Source organism: Panthera onca, chromosome B3 (assembly GCF_046562875.1).
Source record: "Panthera onca isolate mPanOnc1 chromosome B3, mPanOnc1 haplotype 2, whole genome shotgun sequence".
Taxonomy (NCBI): Eukaryota; Metazoa; Chordata; class Mammalia; order Carnivora; family Felidae; genus Panthera; species Panthera onca.
Window position 1 is genome coordinate 71,986,847 of NC_138344.1, and position 27,736 is coordinate 72,014,582.

At 41.0% G+C, this 27,736-nt stretch overlaps 2 protein-coding genes and 1 long non-coding RNA gene across 3 annotated transcripts in view; 1 reads left to right on the forward strand and 2 right to left on the reverse strand.

Moving 5' to 3' along the window:
* Window positions 1-6,446, reverse strand: LOC132669381 (uncharacterized). The gene is made up of 3 exons (XR_009606099.2): window positions 6,360-6,446; window positions 4,299-4,380; window positions 1-334 (listed from the first exon to the last, which is right to left on the reverse strand). It is a non-coding gene; the product is annotated as an uncharacterized LOC132669381 (long non-coding RNA).
* Window positions 1-24,326, forward strand: part of RPGRIP1 (RPGR interacting protein 1) — an 81,235-nt gene extending 56,909 nt beyond the window's left edge. Inside the window, exons 21-24 of the mRNA XM_060619171.3 lie at window positions 9,154-9,346; window positions 17,607-17,691; window positions 20,567-20,697; window positions 24,131-24,326. Of these exons, the coding sequence (XP_060475154.3) occupies window positions 9,154-9,346; window positions 17,607-17,691; window positions 20,567-20,697; window positions 24,131-24,243 (522 nt within the window). The 3' untranslated portion in view covers window positions 24,244-24,326. The remainder of the gene's footprint in view (window positions 1-9,153; window positions 9,347-17,606; window positions 17,692-20,566; window positions 20,698-24,130) is intronic.
* A 191-nt stretch (window positions 24,327-24,517) lies between these two features.
* The window catches only part of SUPT16H (SPT16 homolog, facilitates chromatin remodeling subunit), a 39,749-nt gene continuing 36,530 nt past the window's right edge, over window positions 24,518-27,736 (reverse strand). Inside the window, exons 23-26 of the mRNA XM_060619167.3 lie at window positions 27,497-27,626; window positions 26,711-26,840; window positions 26,511-26,588; window positions 24,518-25,850 (exon numbers count right to left, since the gene is read on the reverse strand). Of these exons, the coding sequence (XP_060475150.1) occupies window positions 25,705-25,850; window positions 26,511-26,588; window positions 26,711-26,840; window positions 27,497-27,626 (484 nt within the window). The 3' untranslated portion in view covers window positions 24,518-25,704. The remainder of the gene's footprint in view (window positions 25,851-26,510; window positions 26,589-26,710; window positions 26,841-27,496; window positions 27,627-27,736) is intronic.

Consider the following 27,736-nt stretch of genomic DNA (forward strand, 5'->3'; position numbering starts at 1 on the left):
ATCCTCGTGTGAATGTGAGCCAAGCTTATAAACAACGACATTGTGCTTAATGGCCACATATGTGAAATTATCCCATTTTTAATGAACTTGATGGGAAAATCAAGTTGTTTAGTTAAATTTGCATTGCGAAGGAGTGGAAGTTTCTTGAGACAGGCTCTGCTGAAAGGATCACTTTCTTGATTTGGTATAAATGGGGATTTTTTTTCAATACTTCTCTCCTTTGTCTGGATCCCCTGCCTGTCTCCTTCATTGTGCGCTGATTCATCTCCAGCCTGAGTAATGCCCATTTCCGAAGTCCACCTAAGGAGAGCAGATGTACTTTGGGAGGTGGAAGCTAGAAAAGAAGAAAGGGTTCTTTGCGGGAAAGCCCAGAGAGATTCCGTTTCTGAAGTTTTTGACCCAAGTTTTAAAACTTGTAGATGCAATTTTTTTTTTAATTTTTTCAACGTTTATTTATTTTTGAGAGAGAAACAGAGCATGAATGGGGGAGGGGCAGAGCGAGAAGGAGACACAGAATCTGAAGCAGTCTCCAGGCTCTGAGCTGTCAGCACAGAGCCCGGCATGGGGCTTGAACTCACAAACCATGAGGTCATGACCTGAGCTGAAGTTGGATGCTTAACCAACTGAGCCACCCAGGCACCCCTGTAATTGCAATTCTTTATTGAATATTTCAGCCTCGGATCACTTGTGGGACTAATTGGGGATATACACACACAAATATATGAGTAAATATTCATGGGTATATTCAACCATTATTGTATTAGAATCTTGTGTGGTTATAAGTGAGATAGGAAACAATCACTCTCTTGAGCCATTGGAATGCTCCCTTACACATGTGTGGTCACTTAATAAATATGTGTTGAATGAGTGACTGAATGAAAGATTAAAATCTGATTGAGGATTATGAACTTCATTAGAAACAATATAAGTATAGTGTGACCTAAAATCAAGTGGTTAGATTATGTGATAGAAACTCCAAGGTTTGTGGGACACTTGGGTGGCCCAGTGGGTTAAGTGTCTGAATCTTGGTTTCGGCTCAGGTCATGATCTCATGGTTCGCTTGGGATTCTCTCTCTCCCTCTCTCTCTGCCCCACCCTGACTTGTGTGCACACGCTCTCTCTCTAAATAAATAAATAAACTTTAAAAAAAACCTCTAAGGTTTGTAAGAATTCAGAAAAGGGATATCATTGCTGCTTTTGTAGAGGTCAGAAAACTCTTCCTTGAGAGTCAGAACTTGTACCGATGGTTTGCAGGCAACTAAAGGATATTGGTGTGGAGAGAAACAACTCAAAATCAGTAGACTTAAACAGTTGAGAAAGAAAATTTTAAGTATTTTCTTCTGAAGCTGTATCTGCCATATCTTTAACCATTACACAATCATATCTTGAGAAATACTTGTAAGATCAGACCAGGGAATGTTGCAACTGGACAGTGACTCCTTAGAGATCATAAAGGTGAAGAAGATGAATATGTCTAGTACAGAGAGCTGGTTAGCAGAAGAGGTGATCTCCAGTCAAAGTTTCTAAATTAAGCCACCTCTCAGATCAACCTTAAAAACTGGTCAGCAAGTTTTTTGAACTACATGTCAGACATACTACATTTAAAGTATTATTCAAGGGGCGCATGGGTGGCTCAGTCGGTTAAGCATCTGACTCTTGGTTTCAACTCAGATCATTGTCTCATGGTTCGTGATTTCTAGCCCCGTGTCAGGCTCTGTGTTGACAGTGCAGAGCCTGCTCAGGATTCTCTCCACCCCCTCCCTCTTCCCCTCCCCACTTCTCTCTCTCTCTCTCAAAATAAATAAATAGACTTAAACAAATAAAAAATGAAATATTATTCAAAATTAAAGGCTCCTAAATAAGATCTTATTAGAAAATCTTTGTGCACCCAAAAATGATTTGACAACCTAAATATGAAAACTGAGCTTACTTAGCAAAAACACAGGCACATACAGTTGACCTTTGAATGATGTGGGGGTTAAGGACTCAACCCTCTGTGCAGTTGAGAATCCATGTACAACTTTTGACTTCCCCAAAACTTAACTACTAACAGCCTACTGTTGGCCAGAAGGCTTACCCATAACAAATAGTTGATCAACACATATTTTGTATGTCATATGTATTCTTATGATAAAGTAAGCTAGAGAAAAGAAAATGCCATTAAGGGGGACACCTGTGTGGCTCAGTTGGGTAAGCATCTGACTCTAGGTTTTGGCTCAGGCCATGATCTTACTGTTGGTGGGATAAACCCCCGAGGCTGGCCAGTATGTAGCCTGCTTGGGATTCTCTCTACCACCCCCCCGCCCTTCTCTTTGCCTCTCGCCCACTTGCACTCTCTCTCTCTAAATAAATAAATAAACTTAAAAAAAATCATAAGGAAGGGGCACTTGGGTGGCTCAGTCTGTTAAGCATTCAGCTCATGTCATGATCTCATGGCTCATGAGTTCAAGCCATGCATGGGGCACTGTGCTGTCAGTGCAGAGCCCGCTTCAGATCCTCTGTGCCCCTCTCTCTCTGCCCCTCCCCTTGCCTGTGCAAGTGCTCTTGTGTGCTCTCTTTCTTTCAAAAACAAATCAACGTTTAAAAAAAAAAGAAAAAATCATAAGAGAAAGTAAGGTTATAGTACTGCACTGTATTTATTGAAAAACATCCACATATAAGGGGACCCACGTTATTCAAACCTCTATTGTTTGAGGGTTGACTGTACAAAATCATTATTGTATTTCAGAATAGCTGGGCATAAAAGATCAAAGAGATTGAATGACCAGAGATAATATTTGAGCTCTGTCACTTCTGTTTGGACTCAGCCAGGATAATGGAAGAAGCAAGAGAGTGTAGTGTTAAGAGCATGAAGATTTGATTCAGGCAAAAGTGGTCTAGATCCTGGCTCTGCTAACTTTGGAGGGGTTATTTAGCTTCTATTGAGCTTTCCTTATCTGGTAATATTAAGTATGCTTACCTTCTAGTGATGTGGCAAGATTTAAATAAGGTAATGTGTGATAAGGGCTTAATACAGTGCCCAAGACAAATTAAGTACTAAATGACAATGATGATGCTATTGATGATGATAATAGTTTATCCTCTTTGAAATATTCTAGTTCTCAAGGTCATCCTTCTGTGATCTGGTAGTGCCCCCCCTCCCCCGCCACACAAAAAGAACTAGACCGTAAAGGGAGGGGATTGAAGCAGAGGGGTGTCATTTCCTTTCTGGCTCCCAGGTCAATTGAGTAGGTTGAACAGTACAACTCAAAGAAGACCCTTCCAAGATGTCTTTCCCTTATACTGCTAAAAAGTGAAATGGTTACAATACTAAAGAATCTTTGCCTCTCCTTGAGTCCAGGATTAGGACAGTTCCTGTGTTCATAGGAGGTATGTAGGGCTGTTTCCCACGAGGCCCTGTCTGTTAATCAACACAGGGTTCCTAAAGGCCCTCTATACTTAACTTCTCTCTAAGAATCCCCAGGAAATGATCACAGCCCAAACCACATTCCTGGTCCCAGGAATCAATCTTCCACTATGAGTAGACCATAGAAAACGTTTCCATCTCCTTCTTAGTAGCTACTAACTAGAGGAGAACAATTATTTCCATTTGCTCTATGGCCTTAGGTTATGGTCTTTTATTTGCCATAGTGTGTATCAAGAATCTCAAAGTTTATTCTCTTTTGCTATACTCTTTTTTAAAAAAATGTTTATATATTTACTTTTGAGAGAGAGAGAGAGAGAGCACACTCACATGAGCAGGGGAGGGACAGAGAGAGAGGGAGGCAGAGAGTCCCAAGCAAGCTCTGTGCTGTCAGCGCAGAGCCCGACATGGGACTCAAACCCACAAACTGTGAGATCATGACCTGAGCTGAAACCAAGATTTGGGTGCTTAACTGAGTGAGTCACTGAGGCACCCCTTTTTTTGCTTTCTTATGAATAACATTAAACATTATGTATTTTTCTTTCTTTAAACTTATTTTGAGATAATTAAAGATTTGTAAACAGTTGCCAAAAAAGGTACAGGGAGGTGCCATGAATCATTCACACAGGTTTTTGCATTTTTTTTCTTTTTTGTTACACAGTATTCAGAAATGTGCCATCAGTAACATTTTGGGAGTCCATCTATGTTGATATGTTCAGCTTTTTCTAGTTCTTTTCTCTTAACTGCTGATCAGTTTTAGTTAAGATAATACACGACCTTTTATTTAGACAGACCTCAGTGGGCAACACTGATAAACTTGATATTCATTAATTCACTAAAGCCGCACAACAGCCCTTTGGGTTGTTTACTCCTTCAACAAATCATTATGGAGTACCTGTCGTAGTACTTGGCAGGCTGTATGGACACAAAAAGGTGAATAAGACAAACTTGGTCTCTTCCCTCTTGAATCTTACATTCTATTGAGGGAAAACATATATAAATCAGTGAGCAACTAAGTAAGATACTTGTTGATTCTAAATACTATGAAGAAAATAAGTTGAGTAATAGTAATGGGAGAGGTTAAGTTAGGCATGTGTAAGGAAAGACTTCTCTGAGAAGGGGACATTTAAATTTTTTTATGTTTATTTATTTATTTTGAGACAGGGAGGGAGGGAGGGGTAGGGGCAGACAGAGAGAAAGAGAGAATCCCAAGTAGCCTACTTGCTGTCAGTGCAGAGCTTGATGCCTGGCTCGATCTCACCATCTGTGAGATCATGACGGGATCCGAAATCAAGAGTTGGACTCTTAACCAACGGAGCCATCCACATGCCTCTGAAGAGGGGACATTTAAACTGAAATTTGAAGATAGAGAAGGGAAGAGATGGAGGGAAATCATCTCAGGCAGAGGAACTGGCAAATGTAAAGACCCTGATGTAGAACAGTTTGGTTTATCTGAAGTGCTGGAAATCAAGAGGTTATATGTCAGTAAAACTGGGGGCAAAAAAGAAAAGGAAGAGGAGGAGGAGGAGAAAGAAAAGGAAGGTATGAAAGAAAATTCCTCTAGCCATACTTCAAATTTTTTTTAATGTTTATTTATTTTTTGAGAGAGAGAGAGAGAGAGAGAGAGAGAACGGGGGAGGGGCAGAGAGAGAGAGGGAGACACAGAATCCGAAGCAGGCTCCAGGCTCCAAGCTGTCAGCACAGAGCCCAATGCAGGGCTCGAACCCACAAGCTGTGAGATCGTGACCCAAGCCGAAGTCAGACGTTTAACTGACTGAGCCACCCAGGCACCCTCCTCTAGCCAAACTTTTAAATGAGCCTTGAAAGGAACAAATGTTTGATGACCATACCTTGTCACTTGAATTTTTGTACAACCAGGTAATTAAAAGAGGGAAAAGAGAGGAAAAAAACTAATGTCACAGCGAACGTCTCTGTTCACATGTATCTTTGTGTATTTGGCAGATGTTTTTGTGAGATAGATTCCTGGAAGCAAAACTGCTGGTTTTAAAAGGAATGTGCACTTGAACTTTTGATGGATATCACTAAATTATCAGCCCCCAAATTATACCACTGTCACCCTATGGTCACCTTTTCTCACAGTGTTACCAACACTTCTCCTCAGCTTTCTCAGTTCCTGACTTTAATGGAATGAGAGTGTTTGTAAGGGAAGGAATCAAAAGTAATTTTGAAAAATTAAGATCCAGGTAGTGTGATGAAGTAACAAAACAAATTAAGAGTATGCTAGATGCTGGGACTACAGGGGTTGGTGAGGCAGACGTGTGTGGTCCTAGAACTTAGGTAGCTTAAAGTCTGTGAGGTGCTATCCCCAGAATTATAATGTGATACAAATGTAACTTAAAATTTTCTAGTGTCCATATGAAAAGCGTGAAAAGAAACAAGTAAAATTAATAATATATTTTAGGGGCGCCTGGGTGGCTCACTTGGTTGATTGTCCGACTTTGGCTCCGGTCATGCTCTCACGGTTCATGAGTTCAAGCCCCACATCGGGTTCACTGCTCTCAGGGCAGAGCCTGCTTATCCTCTGTCCTCCTTGCTCTCTGCCCTTTCCCTGCTTGTGCACTCTCTCTCAAAAAAAAAAAAATAATAATAATAATAATAAATAAATAAAACACTTAAAGTAATTTAATAAAAAAAGAATACATTTTCTTTAACCTAATATATCTAACGCATTATCATTTCAGGGCACCTAGGTGGCTCAGTCAGTTCAGCGTCCGACTTTGGCTCAGGTCACAATCTCAGGTTGTGAGTTCGAGCCCCATGTTGGGCTCTGTGCTGAAAGCTCAGAGCCTGGAGCCTGCTTCGGATTCTGTGTCTCCCTGCTCTCTCTGCCCCTCCCCTGCTCTGTCTCTCTCTCTCTCAAAAATAAACATACATTAAAAAAAATTAAAGCACTATCATTTCAATATGAAATTAATGCAAAACATTATTGAGACACCTTACAAAGTCTTCGAAATCCTGTGAATTTTACACTGACCACGCATCCCAATTCAGAGTAGCTATGTTTCAAGTGCTCAGTAGCCACCTGTGGCTAATGGCCATTGTGTCATAGAGCAGAATTGTGACACAATATTTTCCAAATGTAAGTTGACGTCCCCAGGCAATGAAATAAAAATAGAGGTTCCCAGCAAAAACAAACAAAAAACTGAGAAAGAATAAAATACAAAATAATAGTTTTCATTGCACTTATTAAGGTTAAAAATTGTTTCAGGAGACTTTTATTTCAATGATTTTTTTTTACACACACACATATGAATATGGATAGGCTGAGTTTTACAGTTTGAAAGTCACTGGTCTGGTGGTTGTTCATGTTTAACTATGAGGAAAAATGTTCATCTTGTTAGGCGTGGGAGGCTTTTTTTTGGTAAGATGTTGCTGGGGATTCGGGTACTTATATGACTATGAACACCTATTTTTTTTTTTTTCCAGATCTCAGTGTTTCCTAAAGTGTGTTCTTTGGAAAATTAAACCCAACCGTATCCAGGAAAAAACAAAAAGCAATTGTGTAGTCAAATACGTTTGGAAAAAACTATCTTTGTATCATCCTCTAAAAGTGTCCAGAAGCATCTTAGCATATTAAAGGCCATAGGTCAAGCTAAAGAATGCTGATAAGTTTGTTAATCTTGATTTTCCAAAATTTATTTTCTCACAGAACCATTCATTTATAAAATACCTATTCCTCAGGCACACCTTTGAGAAGTTCTGCTTCATTATTTTTAAAGAAGTTTAGCATTGATACAATTTTATTTTTTAAGTATTTATTTTGAAAGAGAGGGAGAGAGTGTGGGTGCCCATTAGTGTGAGTATGAGGAGGGGAGGGGCAGAGAGAGAAGGAGAGAGAGAATCCCAAGCAGTCTCTATGCTGTCAGCATGGAGCCTGATTTTGGGCTCGATCCCATGAACTGTGAGATCACTACCTGAGCCGAAATCAAGAGTTGGGCATTTAACTAGCTGAGCCAACCAGATGCCCCAAGTTCTGCTACATTTTTATTGAAACTGTAGGACATAGGGTTCTTAGCTTAACAATAATGTCAACAGTGGCATGGGAGAACTTTCTAGGGTAATGGTTCTGTATCTTGAATATGTTGATTACACACTTGTATATACGTATCAAAACTGTACACTTGGGGCATCTGGGTGACACAGTCAGTTAAGCATCTGATTCTAGATCTCGGCTTAGGTCATGATCTCAAAGTTTGTGAGTTCAGGCCCTACATCGGGCTCTGCACTGATGTAGAGCCTGCTTGGGATTCTGTCTCTTTCTCTCTAACCCTTCCCTACTTGTGCTCTCTCTCTCTCTCTCTCTCTCTCTCTCTCTCTCTCTCAAAATAAATAAACTTAAAAAAATTTTTTTAAACAGTACACTTTAGGTTTTGTATTTTACTGTGTGTAAATTAAAATTATATGTAAATGTATAAAAGTGAAACATTGCCAGGAGCCACTCTAGATGGTGGTATATAAGAGTGGCTTTTATGCTTTTTTTTCATATTTGATTTATTTTTTAAATTTACATCCAAGTTAGTTAGCATATAGTGCAACAATGATTTCAGGAGTAGCTTCCTTAATGCCCCTTACCCATTTAGCCCATCCCCCCCCACAACCCCTCCCATAACCCTCAGTTTGTTCTCCATATTTATGAGTCTCTTCTGTTTTGTCCCCCTCCCTGTTTTTATATTATTGTTGCTTCCCTTCCCTTGTGTTCATCTGTTCTGTATCTTAAAGGCTTTTATGCTGTTTTAATCACAGACACTGTAAGAAACACATTTCTACTTTGTGCCCAGTCCAATCACATATACACAAAAGTTTTAAGAAACAAGGCTTACCTGTACCACTCTCATATTTTCTGTTCTATTCCATTCCATTCTATCTTATCTTATTCTTTCCTTTAAAAAAAAATGCTAGGGGCGCTTGGATGGCTCTTGACGTCTGAGTCTTGATTTCAGCTCATGATCATGATCTCATGGTCATGATCTCATGGTTTGTGAGTTCAAGCCCTGAGTGGGGCTCCATGCTGACAGTGCAGAGCCTGCTTGAGAATACCCCTCTTTCCCTCTCTCTCTCTGCCTCTCTCCTGCTTACACTCTGTCTCTCTCTGTCTCTCAAATATGAATAAACGTTAAAAAAAAAGAACAAGGAAAGAAATATTGCCTTCTGAGCTTCCTTGGGGAAGGCCCAGAAGCTGCACTTCCTTCCTAAGAGAAAAGATGAGAGTGGGGGTAGATCTTTGGACACGAGGGCACTGGCCTGGCAACCTAGAGACAGGAGAGTTCTCACAGATGACCAGGGAGAACTGTGGCTGGTCCGGGCCATCCCGGGTCGACGTCTCACTAGTGTCATGACATGACTTGCGGCCACACCGTGGAAAGGGAGGACTTAACGTTGCCCTCGGCTTATTTCTTGAAACTAGAGAGATGTCAGCCCTGTACCTGGTGTCCCTAATGCAAAAATGGACACACGGACAATCAAAGGAGAGGACGGTGACTGTGGCAGCAACTTTGAAGTAGGGCTGAAAGTACTGGCGTTACCGTGAGAGGTCAGGCTGGTCTGACTGCCTGTTCCGGGGCATGTATTTGGTGGGCACAGGCAGTTCTGGGCGGCAGCTTTACCGCAATTCTCAAGGCTATGTTAGATGGAATATGTCTGGGATGGAGTCTGAGAGAGTAACGTGTTACTTGGAGTGTGAACACTTGGAGCATCACTAACCTACAGGAAATACATGTCTTCCTTGTCAGAGGTCAGAGAAGATGTGCATCGAAATTGTCTCCCTGGCCTTCTACCCAGAGGCCGAAGTGATGAGTGATGAAAATGTAAAACAGGTGTATGTAGAGTACAAGTTCTACGACCTCCCCTTGTCAGAGACGGAGACTCCAGTATCCCTGAGGAAACCGAGGGCAGGAGAAGAGATCCACTTCCACTTCAGCAAAGGTGAGGCAGCCCCCGTGGTTGGCCAGGAAGGGGAGTCTGAGGGGCCAGAACTACTCTGCCCTTCCAATGGGGTGCATGCAACCGTTCTCTTTTCTCTCATTTATCAAAGTGATACGTGCATATAGGCTTACTAATTTTTTCGGTTTTTGTTATTTAAAAAATTTTTAAAGATATTTATTTATTTTGAAGTTGGGTGGGGTGGGGGGCAGATAGAGGAGAGAGAGAATTCCAAGCAGGCTCCATGCTGTCAGTGCAGAGCCTGACACGGGGCTTGAACTCATGGACCATGAGACCATAACTTGAGCCAAAATCAAGAGTTGGATGCTCAACTAACTGAGCCACCCAGGTACCCCTTTTTATTATGTTTTTAAATATTTATTTTGAGAGAGAGAGAGGGCACAAGTGAGTGAGGGGCAGAGAGAGGACGGAGAGAATCCCATGAGGCACAGAGAGAGAGAGAGAGAAGCAGGGTTCAGGCTCACCAGAAGCGGGGGCTTGTGCTCATCTGAAGCAGGGCTCAAGCTCATGAACCATGAGATCATGACCTCATGAGATCATGAGCCAAAGTCAGATGCTTAATCAACTGAGCCACCCAGGCACCCCTTTTATTACTATTTTTAATCAAGTTTTCTATTAAAATTTTTTTAATGTTTATTTTTGAGAGAGAGCACAAGAGCGGGAGGGGCAGAGAGAGGGAGAGGGAGACACAGAATCTGAAGCAGTCTCCAAGCTCTGAGCTGTCAGCACAGAGCCCGACGCAGGGCTCGAACCCATGAACCTTGAGATCATGACCCAAGCTGAAGTCCGACGCTTAACTGACTGAGCCACCCAGGTGCCCCTTAAGTTTTCTATTTTAATTCCAGTATAGTTAACATACAGTGTTATATTAGTTTTAGGTGTACAGCACAGTGATTCAACAATTCTATACATTACTCTCTGTGCTCATCAGGATGGGTGTACTCTTAATCCCCTTCACTTGTTTCACTCATCCCCCCCCCGCAACCCCGCACCTCCCCTCAGGTAACCATCAGTTTGTTTTTTATACTTAAGAGTCCGATTTTTTGGTTTGTCTCTGTTTTTTCCTTTGTTTTGCTTCTTAAATTCCACACATAAGTGAAATCACATGGTATTTGTATTTCTCTGACTGACATATTTGGCTTAGCATAATATTCTCTAGATCCATTCACAGTGGCTGCACCAGTTTGCATTCCCACCAACAGTGCACAAGGATTCCTTTTTCTCCACATCCTTACCACCACTTGTTGTTTCTTGTGTTTTTTATTTTAGCCACTCCGAAAGGTATGAGGTGATATCTCACTGTGGTTCTTTTTTTAATGTTTGTTTATTTTTGAGAGAGAGGGAGAGAGAGCATGTGTGCTCGAGTGGAAGAGGGGCAGAGAGAGAAAGACAGAGGATCTGAAGCAGGCTCCACGGTGAAAGCAGAGAGCCCGACGTGGGGCTCGAACTCACAAACTGTGAGATCATGACCTGAGCCAAAGCCAGACACTTTACTCACTGAGCCACCCAGGTGCCCTCTCACTGTGGCTTTCATTCGCATTGATAATGAGTGATTTTGAGCATCTTTTCATGAGTCTGTTGACAATCTGTATCTCTGCTCTGGAGAAATGTTTGTCCGTGTCTTCGCATTTTTTAATTAGATTATTTGTTTTTTGGGTGTTGAGTTATATCAGTTCTTTATAAATTTCAGATACTAACCCTCTACCGGATATGTCATTTGCAAATGTTTTCTCCCATTCGGTAGGTTGCCTTTTAGTTTTGTGGATTATTTCCTTTGCTGTGCAGAGACTTTTTATTTTGATGTATTTCCAATAGCTAATTTTTAATTTTATTTCACTCGCCTTAAGAGACTCGATCTAGAAAAATGTCACTATGGCCGATGTCAGAGAAATTACTGCCTGTGCTCTCTTCTAGGATACTTAGTTTCAGGTCTCACATTTAGGTCCTTAATCCATTTTGAATTTGTTTTTGAGTATGATGTAAGAAAGTCCAGTTTCATTCTTTTGCATGTAGCCGTCCAGTTTTCCCAACACCATTTGTTGAAGAGACCGTCTTTTTTCCAATTGCATATTCTTGCCTCCTTTGTCAAAGATTAATCAACCATATAATCTTATGTTTGTTTCTGGGTTTTCTATTATGTTCCATTGATCTATATGTCTGTTTTGATGCCAGTACCATACTCATCTGATTACTATAGCTTTGTAGTATATCTTGACATCTAGGAGATTGTGATGCCTCCAGCTTTGTTTTTCTTTTTCAAGATCGTTATGCCTATTTGGGGTCTTTGTGGTTCCATACAAATTTTAGGGTTGTTTGTTCTACTTCTGTGAATAATGCTGTTGGTATTTTGATATGTATTGCATTAAATCTGTGGATTGCTTTGGGTAGTGTGGACATTTTAACAATATTTGTTCTTCCAGTCCATGAACATGGAATATTTTCCAATTCTTTCCATTTATTTGTGTGGTCTTCAATTATTTTCATCAATGTTTTATAGTTTTCAGAGTATAGGTCTTTCATCTCCTTGGTTAAACTTATTCCTAAGTATTTTATTATTTTTGGTGCAATTGTAAATGGGATTGCTTTCTTAATTTCTCTTTCTCTTGCTTCATTATTAATGGATAGACATGCAACAGATTTCTGCACATTGATTTTGTTTCCTGTGACCTTACTAAATTCATTTATCAATTCTAGTAAGTTTTTTGGTGGAGTCTTTAGTGTTTTCTAGTTATGTATCATGTCATCTGCAAATAGTGAAAGGTTTACTTCTTCCTTATCAATTTGGATGCTTTTTACTCCTTTTTCTTGTCTGATTGCTGTGGCTAGGACTTCCAGTACTGTGTTGAATAAATGTGGTGGGAGTGGACATCCTTGTCTTGTTTCTGGTCTTAAAGGGAAAGCTCTCAGTTTTTCACCATTGAATATGATGTTAGCTGTGGGCTTTCCACATACAGCCTTTATTATGTTGAGGAATGTTCCCTCTAAACCTATTTTGTTGAGGGGTTTTATCATGAATGGATATTGTACTTTGTCAAATGCTTTTTCTGCATCTATTAAAATGATCGTATGATCTTTATCCTTTTTTTATTGATGTGATATATCACATCGATTGATTTGCAAATATTGAACCACGCTGGTATCCTGGAAGTAAATCCCACTTGATGGTGGTGAGTGATTTTTTACATGTATTGTTGGATTTGGTTTGTCAATATTTTGTTGGGGATTTTTGCAATTATGCTTATCAGAGATATTGGCCTGTAGTTCTCTTTTTTGTAATGTTTTTATCTGGTTTTGGTATTGGAGTAATGCTGGCCTTGTGTAATAAGTTTTGAAGTTTTCCTTCCTCTTCTATTTTTTGGAATAGTTTGAGAAGAATAGGTATTAATTCTTCTTTAAATGTTTGGTAGAATTCACCTGTGAAGCCATCTTGACCTGAAGTTTTATTTGTTGGGAGTTTTTAAATTATTATTATTGATTCAATTTCATTGCTGGTAATCAGTTGTTTCAAATTTTCAAGTTCTTCTTGAATCAGTTTTGGGAACTTACGTTTCTAGGAATTTGTCCATTTCTTCTAGGTTGTCCAATTGGTTGGCATATAATCTTTCATAATATTCTCTTACAATCCTTTGTATTTCTGTGGTGTTGGTTATTTTTTCTCCTTTTTCACTTCTGATTTTGTTTATTTGAGTCTTTTTTTTATGAGTCTGGCTAACATTTATCAATTTTGTTCATCTTTTCAAAGAACCAGCTCTTGGTTTATTGATCCATTCTATTGGCTTTTTTAGTTTCTATTTCTTTAATTTCTGCTTTAATCTTTATTATTTTCTTGCTTCTACTGGTTTTGAATTTTGTTTGTTCTTCTCTTTCTAGCTCCTTTAGGTATAATGTTAGGGATTTTTTTATGTTTATTTATTTTTGAGAGAGAAAGAGAGAGCGTAAACAGGGTAGCCACAGAAAGAGAGAGAGAGAGAGAGAGACACAGAATCTGAAGCAGGCTTCAGGTTCCGAGCTGTCAGCACAGAGCCTGATGTGGGGCTCGAACTCATGAACCATGAGATCATGACCTACGCTGAAGTCAGAGGCTCAACCGACTGAGCCACCCAGGTGCCCCAGGACGGTTTTTGGTTTTTTTTGGTTTTTTTTTTTTTTTTTTTTTTTTTTTTTTTTTTGAGATTTTTCTTGTTTCTTGAGTTAGGCCTGTAGTGTTATAAACTTTGCTCTTAGAACAGCTTTTGCTGTATCCCAAAGATTTTGGACCATTGTATTTTCATTTGTCTACATGTATTTTTTTATTTCCTCTCTGATTTCTTGGTTAACCCATTCATTGTTTAGTAGCATGTTATTTAACTTCCATGTATCTGTGCTCTTTGCAGATTTTTTTCACGTGGTTGATTTCTAGTTTCATAGTATTGTGGTCAGAAAAGATGCATGGGGGGGAACTTGGGTGGCTCAGTTGGTTAAGCGTCCAACTTTGGCTCAGGTCATGATCTCACTGTTCATGAATTCAAGCCCCGCATCGGGCTCTGTGCTGACAGCTCAGAGCCTGGAGCCTGCTTTGGATTTTGTGTCTCCCTCTCTCTCTGCCCCTCCCCCACTTGTGCTCTGTCTCTCTCCATCTCTCAAAGGTGAATAAACGTTAAAAAAAAATTAGAAAAGATGCACGGTATGACTTAGTCTGTCTGAATTTGTTTAGACTTGTTTTGTGGCCTACAATGGAGACTGATCCATGTGCACTAGGAAAGAATGTGTATTCTGTTGTTTTAGGATAGAATGTTCTGAATGTATCTGTTAAATCCATCTGGTCCAATGTGTCATTCAAAGCCACTGTTTCTTTGTTGACTTTCTGTTGGATGGTCTATCCGTTGAAATAAGTGGGGTTATGCATATGATTTTAAAATATCAAATGGGGTGCCTGCGTGACCCAGTTGGTTAAGTGTCCACCTCTTGATCTCAGCTCAGGTCTTGATCTCAGGATTGTGAGTTCAAGCCCCACTTTGGGCTCTGTGCAGGGCATGGAGCCTTCTTAAAAATCTATCTATCTATTTAAGAGAGAAAGAGAACATGAGTTGGGGAGGGGCAAAGGGAGCAAGACTCTTAAGCAGGCTCCATGCCCAGCACCAAGCCAGGCTCCCTCTCACAGATGTGAGATCATGGCTTGAGCTGAAATCAAGAGTCAGACGCTTAATTGACTGAGCCACCCAGGCACCCCACAAATAGGCCTACAGAGATTTTTAATTAAACAGTTCCTTTTTCTTTTCTTTTCTTTTTTTTTTTTTTTTTCAGAGGAGAAGACAGGGAACAGTTCCTTTTTCTATCCCTTCTCCATGAACCACTCCCTATCATCCCCCATCCTCTTTGGTCCACCACACCTCTTTTCACTTTTTCTGCTATTTCTTGTTATTTAATTCCATGTTTCTTAGGAATGTTTCTATTGCAATTTCCTGACTCACCAATTTTAGGTATTATCTCCTGACTTCCTATCTTGGCACATCAAATTTCTCTCTTATACCCATGTCCCCTTCCTCCCATATACTTGGATCATAACTTTCATTTAATCCAGTCTTAATATTATGGATATTAATTCTTGAAGAGCCAAGTAGTTTGCCATGGTTATATTTCCTTTCTTGTTTGTTATTTTGTTTGTCCCAATTTTTCATTTGCTTTATTTTCATTGTGCCTATTCTCATTCTTTTCACATCCTCCAACAGCCTTTCCAAGTTTTCAAAAAATCAAACCTGTCAAACAATGTATCAGTTTTCTTTTCTTTGAAGACCTCTCTTCAGCCCACTGTTCATTCAGCTATTATGCTACTGCTGCCATTTGGAGCAGTCTCCTGGGTCCTGTTTTGTCCTCTGATTCACTTTTATAATTTCTGTAAATGTTTGTTTATTTTTGAGAGAGAGAGAGACCGAGTGCAAGTGGGAGAGGGGCAGAGAGAGACGGAGACACAGAATTGAAGCAGGTTCCAGGCTCTAAGCTGTCAGCACAGAGCCTGATGCAGGGCTCAAACTCAAGAACCGCAAGATCATAACCTGAGCTGCAGTTAGACGCTTAACCGACTGAGTCACCCAGGGACCCCACACTTTTATATTTTAATGGATCATATTTTACAGTATCTTTTAAAGAAAGAGTACATTGGGAGGAAATATTCTGAGAACATCATGTATGAAATCTCTTTATTCTGCATGTATATTCAATTGATAATTAGACCAAGTATAGAAATCTATTTCGAAAACATTTTTATTCAGAATTTCAAAGCAGTTGGTCCATAGTCTTCTAGATCCAGGCCAAGAGCCTAACCTTTGTATGAAAACTACCACTACCTGCCTATAAGACTTTAACATTTTATCTTTATCATTAGTGTTCTTAAATTTCAGAATAATGTGTATATTTTTCTTTTAATTATTCTGGCCATTCAAGGGGCTCTTTCAATCTGGAAGCTTGTGGCTTTTAGTTCTGGGAAATTTTATTGCATTTCTGTGATAATTTTGACCCCTGCATTTTCTCATTTTTCTAGTAGAGTTTTGGATCTTCCAACTTGATCCTCTAAATTTCTCATTTTCTTCCTGTAATTCTACCTCTGCTTTTTCTTTCTATTCTTGGGAAATTTCTTTAATTTTTAAAAATATTTTATTTTTAGTAATTTCTACACCCAATGTGGGGCTCGAACTCACAACCCTGAGATCAAGAGTCTCTACCAACTGAGCCAGCTAGGTGCCCCCTCAAATTTCCTTAATTTTATCTTCCAGTCATTGAATATTTATTTTAAATTTCTGCCAGCTGTCTGTTGTTCTCTATTCCTTCTCCTCCTCCTCCTGCTGCTGCTGCTTCTGCTTCTTCTTCTTCTTCCTCTAAGTATATGCTGCCCTTATATTATATGAGGTAGAAGTTTATTTCTTGTATAAAGTGGATTCTGAGGGGCACAGTCCAGGGCTGAGGATATGTGATACTCTTAGGGTCCAAACTACTACCCTGCTTTTGATCATCCTCGTGCCTGTATTCCATCCTTTTGGTGACCCTGACCCTCTTAATGGCCATCAGGGCAAGGAGGAATGCCTCACACTTGAGCCTGTTAAGCATGTTTCCCACAACACAATAGCCAGCACTGAATCGTGTAGCCAAACCTCACTAAAATAGAGGCTGGAAAACATAAGCTAATTTATTTGATGCCGTAGCATTCCCATATAAAAATGAGGAGGAAGGGGAGAATGGGTGTTGAGACAGGCATCTTGAGTTGAACCTGCTACAAAACTCAAATCTGTAGGTGGCCCTAAAAAATCAATCTCCTTGGGGCACCTGCATGCCTCAGTCAGTTAAATGTCTGACTCTTGATTTCAGCTCAGGTCATGATCTCACACTTCATGGGATTGAGCCTAGTGTCAGGCTCTGTCCTGGCAGCATGGAATCTGCTTGGGATTCTCTCTTCCTCTCTCTGCCCCTCCCCTGCTCACATGTGTGTGTGTGTGTGTGTGTGTGTGTGTACGCACACGCGCACACACACCCACCCACACACATACACACTGTCTCTCTCAAAATAAATGAACAAACATTAAAAAAAAATCAGTTTCTAGGATTCTCCCAGCTGTAGAGTGGTGGGAGCACATTTACCTTGGCATATGGCAGAACAGCTTTCAGTGCAAATCATAAGGCGTCCTTTATACCAGGGTTGACAAACTTTTTCTTGAAGGCCCAGATAGTAAATGTTTTAGGCTTTGTGAGCCAAATGGTCTCTGTCACACCTTTTCAACTCTATCATTGTGGTGGGAAAGCCTCCCCAGATAATATGTAAACAAATAGGCATTGGCTGTATTCAGTAAAACTTTATTTACCAAAACAGGTAGCTGGCCCAAGAGCCTCACCTTGCCAACCTCTTATTTTTTAACTAAAAAAAAAAAAAAAAAAAAAAATTTTTTAATTTTTTTTTTTTGTTTTTTGTTTTGTTTTGTTTTTTGAGAGAGAGAGAGAGCAGGGGAGGGGCAGAAAGAGAGGGAGACACAGAATCTGAAGCAGGCTCCAGGCGCTGAGCTGTCAGCACAGAGCCCAACACAGGGCTTGAACTCACGAATCACAAGATCATGACCTGAGCCAAAGTTGAACGCTTAACCAACTGAGCCACCCAGGAACCCCAGCCAACCTCTGTTTTATATCTCAGTTTTCCATATACCACTTAATGAAAGTCTTAGTGCCCAAATAGCAACAGTACATGATTCTTGACTTTTTTCCCCTCTTATCCTTAATACAGTGATAGACCTGGACCCACTGGAGCAAAAAGGCCGAAGGCAATTTCTGTTCACCATGCTGAATGCACAAGATCCCGAACAAAGACAGTAAGTATCTGCTTTCCACTTTGAAAGAAGGGAGATATTATCCATTCAGGAAGTCAGGAGTTTTGTGCTGATATTGCATATTTTAATAACTTCCTTCATATTAATTTTCTCAGTGTATTTTTTATCTACTTGGATCTAATTTAGGTTTGTGACTACCTGATAAATTATATAATCTCATAGGTTTAATTCATTTCTCACCCATGCCAGCCCCTGAGAAGCACTATTTCTGTGGCAGCAACTACTTGAATACTAGCAGTGCCCTATGTGGAGTGGCCAAAACACTTTTTTTTTGAACTGTCCTTTTTGGTTTTATGTTTTTTCTTTTTTTTAATGCTTATTTATTTATTTTTAAGAGAGAGAGAGAGAACAGGCAGAGGAAAGGTAGAGAGAGAGGGGGAGACACAGAATCCGAAGCAGGCTCTAGGCTCTGAGCTGTCAGCACAGAGGCCGATGGGGGGCTTGAACTCAGGAACTGTGAGATCATGACCTGAGCCGAAGTCGGACACTTAACCGACTGAGCCACCCAGGTGCTCCTGTTTTTTCTTTTAAAGAGAGAGAGGGAGCATGAGCAGGGAGAAGGGCAGAGGGAGATAAAGACAGAATCTCAAGCAGGCTCCATGCTCAGCACAGAACCTGATGAGGGGCTTGATCCCACTACCCTGGTATCACGACCTGAGCTGAGATCAAGAGTCAGACACTCAACCGGCTGAACCACCCAGGCGCCCCTGGAAAAAAACACTTTGACATTCTCAGAAAATTTGATTTATTTCTCACAAACACGGTACCATTGCTAGCTTACCAAATATTATGTCTTTATAATATTAATTTCATATTTATATTTTAAAAATCATTACAGGATTACTTTGATGTAACTGGAGTTAATCTTAGGCCTACTACCAATTTTAGGAAGATGTCCTTTTTATTCATATGAGATGAAGAGGCCTCCATTTAGAGGTTCCAGATGAAATGCACAGGACATACTTCTAAGAAAATTATGCATTGTTTAGCTGAAATTTGAAATTCAAATTTAAGTGGGCATCTGTTTTTGTTTGTTTGTTTGTTTGTTTGTTTTTTGGCAAGACCCAGCAATGCTGCCTCCTTTTCAAGTATGTGGGTAAGAAATAATACAGGGCTGGTGTTTTAGCCCAATAAATTTGTTTAATTTGCATTTACTTTGTCTCCAGTTAGTCATAGAAAGGATTGACAAAGGAGCCACTGAAATAAACAGTGAGTCTGACTTCAATGTCATTGTGGACTTAAACAGCAGCTTATTAGTAACTTTTGGGAATGGAAAGCATTTTGGTTGTTCCCCTTCTGCATCAGTGTTAAATTTAGCTATTTCATTTCTTTGTTCTCTCTCAGCATTCTTAGAATACTCCCTCCCTTCATTGCCTTACAGTGGTAGTCTCTTTCTTTTCTTTTTGTACTCAACTTTTCTACTCAATTTTAGATTTCAGTTGATTTTACCTTTCTTTTTGCCAGTGTCGTGCAGTGGACAGAACATTGGCTTTGTAACCAGACAGACTTGGTTTTGAATCCTGACTCTTCCGCTTACTAGCTCTCTGATGGTCGAATTTTATTTAACTTGAAGGCTCCTTTGAGGATACAATTGAAATAACATAGTTTATCTAAAGCACTTGGTATTGTGGCCTGTATGTAGTAATGCTGGTTAACATCCCTTTCCTGGGAAAATTGGGGTCCGGAGTCAGCATTATCTCTTCTGTATATCAGTAAGGGTACAGAATATCAGTAAGGATCCAGAAACATCCTCACATATGAATGTTGCTTAAAGGGCTAAGAATGTATCATTTTGGTGGTGCCTGGCATGCATCTCACAACTCTTGATCTCAGGGTCATGAGTTCATGCCCCACATTGGGAGTAGAGCTTCAGAAAAAAATAAAAAGAATGTGTCATTTTTGGAATTTCTTTTTGTTAGCTCAATCATGCTTAGCTGTGATTTTAAGAGCTTGAATTTTTAGCCTTAGTCTTGCCCCTTAGCACTATTAGCCATCAGTATTTGCTTTTAAAAAATTAATAGGGATACAGAATGTCCAGAATAGGCAAACCCAGAGAGATGGAAAGTGGATTTGTGGTTTCCTGGAGCTGAGGGGAGAACGGGATGCAGCTGCTTGGTGCCTCTCGGATTTCTTCTTGAGGGGATGAGCACGGTTTGGAATTAGACAGTGGTGACAGTTGGGCAACAACATGAATTTACGAGAACACACTGAATTGTACACTTCAAAGTGGTTAAAACAGCGAATTTATGCATGAATTTTATCTCAAATAATTGAATAGGTACTAGTTTCTAGAATTAAGCATCCTTCCTCACTAGGCCAAGTCAAGGTAATAATGATTGCTGTTGACCACTCACTGCTTGCGAGGCAGGGCTGTGTGCCCTCTGGAGTCCTGTTCCCAGATTTGCAATTCTTAAGGAATATGCTTTCACTTTCACAAAATGTATTGTTTTGTAATTCTGTATTCTTTCTGTTTTCCTTTATTCGGGCTTGATACCCAACTTTTATTTAAAAACCTAAAAACTCTTCTTCTCCTATAATGTTGGTTTTTGCGCAAACACCTGCACTGCCCGTATCAGATCTTTCATCAGAGTTGTAAACTACTTGAAAGGCATTCTACTGGAGTCAACTTGATATAGATTATCTTGAGTCTTAGTTCTGTCTTCTCCAGGCCTGTTGTTGCTTTAAAATACACCAACTCCTTACTCTTCTGCCATTACAGTCTTGTAAAATGGAGGCAAGGGAAAAATGATTGAGGGAAAACATTGTATAATTTATGATTACGGTTATCTTTATATATGTATTTTAAGCCTTAGGGTATCGGTAGTACTGAGTTAAATGGAATTTTTTTCTCCTTTAGTTTAAAGTTTACAGTGGTAAGCGATCCTATGGACGAGGAAAAGAAAGAATGTCAAGAAGTGGGATATGCGTTTCTGGAACTGTGGCAGATCATGGAGTCGGGAAGAGACCTTGTAGAGCAAGAGCTAGACAGTGAGTAATACCTTGTCATGCTTCTCAGCTTCAATTATTGCTAAGGAAATCAGCCTAATCATGAATACTTTTCCTGATTTACCTTCGGTATGTAATTACCGTTATGAAGTGGATGATACAAACTGGATCCAAATCCCTATGGCTCTACTTTTTCCAGAAATGAAAGTAGTCACTTGTGTATTTTAGCCCATGTACCTCATGACAATTAGAATACAATCTATTAGGAATCCCCAGTGTTTGAAATGAGGGAATTTTGAAAAGACAAGTACAATTTCCATCAAATTTAAAGATCAGAATGCCTGATTTCTCTTAAGCATGTGAGGTTTGTAAAGACAGCTGATACCCTCCACTTTTAATGTGTGACCTTGCACACTGTCTCTTCAGCAGACACCAACTCTCCTGCTACCTCATGCCTCATGTTATTTCTTACCAAGTCTTGACCATACGGCTTTGGAAATGTCTTGACTGCATCCCCACTACTGTAATAGTTTTCTTTTTTTAAAGTTTATGTAGTTTTGAGAGAGAGAGAGAGAGAGCACGAGCACAAGCTGGGGGGGCGGGGAGCCCAGACAGAGGGAGACAGAGGAGAAGTGGGCTCCTTGCTGATAGCAGAATGTCCGATGTAGGGCTCGAACTCAAACCGTGAGATCATGACCTGAGCCAAAGCCGGACACTTAACTGACTGAACCATCCAGGCGTCCCCGTAATAGTTTTCTAAACTGGTCTCTCTGCCACTGGTTTCTTCCACCCCATTTCCATCTGCTATAGCGTTTCTGTACAAAAAGTTTGTACAGAACTTCTCTGTACACCACATTCTTCTTAAATCCATTTTCAACATTGTTTGCTGTTAAGACTGGCACAGTTTTAAAAATATTTTCATTTGAATGTCTTTACGTGGGCCCTACTCCATCCAGTCCCCACTGCTCTCTTACTGTATATACCTGGGGATTTCACGCATTTACCGTATCTGCTAGGCTGTAGTGGGCACTTAAAATCACACACTACACCAGTGGTTTTCAAATTTCCAGTCATAATCAAGTAATGGGTGGTGATATTAAATGAGTAAGTCATGACCAGAATTGGGAGCGGGGAGACTGTAGAAAATATCAGAGAGCATGGCATATAGATTAAGTATTTTGTGACACTTTCTTACGTACGTTATGTATTGAATCATGATCTAAAATTTTTATTAATTATAATAAAAAAATTGAGGAATACTCTTCAGACCAGGGGTTACAAAGTTCAAACTAGCTGGTAGACAAGATTCTTCATTATATTCCTCTAGTACCTTTCCAACTGAGGTACCGGGCAAGCGGTGTGACCTGTCTATGCCTGTGTCCTCAACTATAAGATGAGAATAGCAGTCGCGTCCTCATAGGGTTGTCACAAGGATGGAAGGAATTCTCTGAGGGTCGAGGGAGAAGGAAGGGTCGAGGGAGAAGAATGTTCGGGACAGCAGAAGCTTGCTGGGCACATGGCGAGTGGGGTCTTTCAGCGGTTTTCCAACTTGGACCTCTGAGTTCTATTCCCATCCCCATTCCCTGACATGCAGCGCTCTTCCTGACTTCTCTGCCCTTTGCATGTAAGGAAAATCCCCCTGGTCGTGACCTCAGAATTTCTAAAGCCAATGAATGTGTCTCGATTATTTTGACAGAAAAATTTACAGTAATTTCCTTGTTATGGCTTCCCTTCCACTCAGGCTTTAATCCTATTGGTCTGATTTTAAAAACAAAACATTGCTGTCCAGCCCTGCAGCTCCCTTCCCTCTGAGCACGTTAAAACTCGGCTCTGTGCAAATTGTCGAGTGGTAAGTCAGTGCAGTGCTGTTTTGGCACCTCCTGCACTGTTCAATTAAGGTCAAGTTTTCATCCACTTAATTGACTCTGTTCTTACCAATTTTCCGATTGTCAAATCCAGTTGGTTTCCTTATTCATCCTGCTTGACCTTTCTAAATTTCTATTATTATTGCTCATTCTCCTTTTTCAACTCCATTCTCCCTTGTTTTAGGCCGTTTCAACTTTCTGTATCATCCTGTGGGGGATCCTTCTGTTTCTTTACAGCTTCTTCCTGGGTTTGAATGTTGGGATTCTCCTGGTTCAATTTGTGGCCTTTTCTCCACACACCCTCCCCCTGGGGGTTTGCATTCACTCCTGGGGTTTTAATCTAAAAATGATCTCAAATCTAGGTTACCAGTCTAGATTTTATTTAAAATCTAGTAGACCAAGTCACTACTTCTGTTCTCATAGTACCCAAAATTTGCCTTGAATACAACTTTGTACCTTGCATTCCTTCTTACCTACCATCCAGTTATCCAAGTTAGAATGGTCATCCTGGATTTGGACCTACTCCTCTCTCCCAGGATTTCATCACAAAATTTTATTTTTTACTTTTTTTTTTTAATTTAGTTTGAGATAGGGGTGCCCAGGTGGCTCAGTCAGTTAAGTGTTCGACTTCAGCTCAGGTCATGATCTCGTGGCTCGTGAGTTCGAGCCCCACCCTGGGTTCTGCACTGACAGCTCAGAGCCTGGAGCCTGCTTGGGATTCTGTGTCTCCCTCTCTCTCTGGCCCTCCCTGGCTTGTGCTCTCTCTCTCAAAGAATAAACAAACATTAAAAACAATTAAATTGTTTTGAGAGTGAGCACACACAAGAGAGCATGAGTGGGGGAGAGGCAGAGAGAGAGAATCCCAAGCAGGCTCCACACCATCAGCACAGAGCCCAACACAGGGCTTGAATCCACAAACCATGAGATCATGACCTGAGCTGAAATCAAGAGTTGGACACTTCACTGAGCCACCCAGGAGCCCCTATTTTTAGCTCTTAAACGTTCTGAATCTGCCCTTCTCTCTCCACCCTGTTATACTTCAGACCCCTTCATTTCTCTCCTGTATTGCTACAGCAGCCTCGTAACTACCCTCCCTGATACACTCATGCTCCCAGTTATAGTCTCCAAATAACGGTGAGAACTAGAACTCAAAAATCACTACGTCTAGGACACCAGTTAAAATCACGTTCCTCACAAGACAGGCCTTTATGGTTGGGCCCCTGCTTATCTACGCGGCTTCGCTCCTACCACTTCTCGCACCTTTCCGAACTCCTTGTGTTCTCGTGTCTTGGCCCGCGCTCGGAAGAGCTTACTTTCTAGATTCAGTTCAGGGATCGTCTCCAGACCACCTCTTCTACTTCCTCCACGCCGGCCACGGTGGGTGCCGCTTCCGTGCGTCCACAAAGCACCTTGAGTTTTCATCGCAGCCCCCCTCACCCCCACCCTGTACTGTGCTGGGAGGGCCTCACCCTCCTTCCCTTCCACTAGGTCAAGCCCCAAGGAGGAACTTCAGTGCCGCCGCCGCCTGCCACGGCACACTGCAGGTATGTAGGTGCTTTTTAACTGAATGATGCTGCCGCCTGACAGGCTTCCTTTTCTTTTCCCGACAGTTGTCAGCCCTGAACATCAGGCCACACGGATAGGAAGGCTGAAGGTATCCCTTCAAGCTGCCGCCGCCCTCGACGCCATTTACAAGGAGATGACAGAAGTTACACTTTCGTGATGGAGCAAGTACTATTCCGTTCTAAACTCTCTGAGGGAACCGCAGTAAAAAGTCTCTTATAAAGTAACTTGCTATGCCGTGAATTTGGTTTACTGTGATGTCTGGTCTTTCCACCTAATGACGAAAGCTTAGAACCAAGTTACTTTTTGTGACCCTCACTGGATAAACGCATTATTCTCCAAGGTCTTAGCGCTCTCACGGGTGAGAAGAGGACCTGCCCTCAGGAACTGCGAAAGGACGGTCACAAAAGGTGACTTTACAAAAACAAAACAACAACAAAAAAAACCACAGTTTATTTATCTTTTAGTTCTTCCAAAATTGAAAATATCAAGTCCTACTGCTAAGGAGAAAAAAAACAAACAAACAAAATCCGAGACCCCTCCCCCCCTCTTCTCTTAAGGTCACAGAACACAGGAGGAACTGCAGCGGGACAGGTGGGTACAGAGAACCGGGAGGGGGAGGGTGGCAAGATAAACTCCCCGAATACTTAAAAAGCTGTTCGACAGAAACTGTGATAAATACAGGACAATGCAAGACAAGTAAAAATAAGGAGCAGCAGTGACGAGAGGCTGTGTTGTAGACGTGGCCTCCCTTCCTCTTCTCTTTTCTCATCAGGGTATTCTAGGCCCAAGGCATGACCTGCCCCTTCCAGATCTAAATGTTGATTCCTCTGAGCCTCCTCCTAGATTTCACTAGAAGCAGTGTTGTGAGGCACGACCATTCTTCCTCAGACACATCAGAAAAGGACCAGTGGTGACTTTGCTTCTACCATTGTACCCTGTGTGAATTTGTAAGGAGGATGAAACCGAGCCAGGGGGTGTCCCTGCTTCTTGTCTTCCAAGGCAGCAGAAACACCTCTATCGGCACGAGGCAAACAGGCAGGAAAACTCAGGTGGAGGTACCGGCCCGATCTGCCCTCACTAGCTCAAGTTGTATGGTTTATCACAACTATCAGCAAATTCCAAGAACCTTTTCTTGAGCACTGCAAAGATGGAACTTAAAAGAGATGTGAGGAAGGTCATGGCAGTGGGGCAGGATGGAGGACTGAATCTGCTGGTCAAGAACCATGGTACAGGTAGTTAGGGGTCACCTCGTACCAATGTCTTGGAAACATAGCTTTGAGACATCAAAGAGTAAGATGTCAGAAGCCATCGATGTCCTGGCGGAAGGTGACAGGAAGAGAGAGGAATGAAACGGTATTTATCAACAGCGGAAGCCTCTGCCCTTCTTCAAGAACACCTCCTCCCTTGCCATCTGGATGGGGCCACTGGCACGTGTCCTGGTGGGCCTGGAATTCCCCGAGTAGATTGGTCCACACAAATGGCCCCCTAAACCCATAAACACAAATGGCAAAACTTCAAAAGGAAAAAAAAAAAAAAGGAAAAATACAGTTTCTATGTCATGTAAAATTTGTAGGGGTTGGCTGGATAAAGAATGGAGCTGAGGACCAGAGTTCAGAAGTTACTTCCTCTTTTTCTTGGGGGGTGCAGAGCTGTGTCTGGAACCACGGTTAGAGCCACGGCCTGAGCTGTGCACAGATGCCTTCCTCTTCCGGCTCATACTTCGACTCTGTTCTTCTTCTTCCTCGTAACGACTTTCACGGTCCGCTGAACAGGAGAAAAGAGGCATTACTAGTTAGCTACAGGGTAACTTTGGTACATAACAGTACTTAATAGCATGAAGTAACACAGGGAATGTCCTCTGGAGTCAAGTATGTTTTAATCTCAGTCACGTATTAGTTGTGTGATCTCAGGCAAGTACTTAACTTTCCTGAGCCTTGGTTTATGTTATTTACACAACAGAAAATTGTTCTAGGATTAAATAAGGTAGCCTATGCAAAGTACGGATCCCGATGCTTGGGGTCCAGTAGATAGTGTTCCCCTTTCACCTTTAACTGCTATCTAGCATTTGGTTTCAGAGTAACTAAACCACTATTACAAAAACCTCCCTAACCTGGAAGAGGCCCAGAAAGTTTGACTATTATAGGACTTAGACTTGGAAACTGAATAGCCTAATTCTTCCAAGACTATGTGGCTATCATAGCTACAGGCCCACTGCGGCTGTGAGCAGATGAAGAATGACAGAGTCACGTCACTTGGAGGGTATGGACACATTCCAGAACTCATTTGCTTGTCTGGCTGATGAACTTGGAGCTATAGCTCCCCATCAGTTTCACAGTGTTCTTTTGGTACTCTTCTTAGGCCAAAAAAAATCTCAAAATACTAAAATCCATTAGAAATTTGTGCTTCAAAAATAACAAAGTTTACCTTTTCGGGCTTCTTCCTCCAGTTCATCCCAATCCTTTCCACTCTCTTCTTCGCTGCCTAATGATTCCTTGGAATAGTCTGGAATAAAATTAAGCATTAGTCATTAGACAGGAATGGAATGACAGAATTCTTCCCTCCTTTATGGGGTCCAGAAATGATAGATTAGAAAGCCATGAAACATTTTCCCTATAGAGACTAACCTGATTCTTCAGCTTCTGATGAATAATCTTCATCACTATCCTCCTCCTCCTCTTCATAGTCGTCTTCTGAAGGATTGAAAGTCTCATCTTCGATTTCAGACTCTGAATCCCCTTCCTCAGCATCACTCCCCTGGTGAGTTACAGTTGGAGAGCATAATACTATTTACTCGGTTCTTTTTTTGACCTTCACTTTATTAACCTAATTCAACCCACCTAGCACCCCAGCATTATTTCCATATTACATGAAAAAAACCCAAAAAACCTGAGTGACCAAAAGATAAATAGGACTAATTTATAATTACTAGTAAGGTGCGATTACTAAATATCTAGTTTGTATTTCTTAAAAATTCACTTCATCCTTCCTCACCCAGGAAAATTAACCAGAGATACTCACGGAAATAATGCATTATGCAGAGGTGGGAGAATCATTTTTTAGAAAAACAATTTTTGCAAAATGCCCTAAACTTACACCTGAAACTATTATTACACTGTATGTTAATTATACTTCAGTCAAAAAAACCAAGAACTCAAAATGCCCTGAAGAATTTTTTCCCAATACTAAGAGTCTCCTTAAAAGAACAATTTTGCAATTTCAAAGAAATCTCAGTGGCTACCAGTCTCCAATTAATTTATCAGCTACCTGTAAAACTAACTAGGAGAACAGCACAGTAATACTAAGCTCCCATTTGATCTGGTCCTGTACGTACTACTTCTGTAGCATTTCCTAGCAGCCTGATGGTAATGGGCAACACTATGTACCGGAAAAGAAACCCCACACTCACGCACCTCACCCTCAGGTTCTAGGAAAGACCAGCCACCTTGTTCGAAGAAGCCCTCAGGGTCATCAACAATGGTCTTCATGATTTTAGTCCAGTTGAGGGACTGTACTCCTTCTGTGTACTTTAGGTCACAGGAACTAAGAGACAGGACATGAGTCAAAGTCAATCCTCCGTATTTTCCGAGAATGCACTGTGTCCTCTTGCTCATTAGTATCTCTGAAGAGCAGACATTCTCTGTACTAGGCCA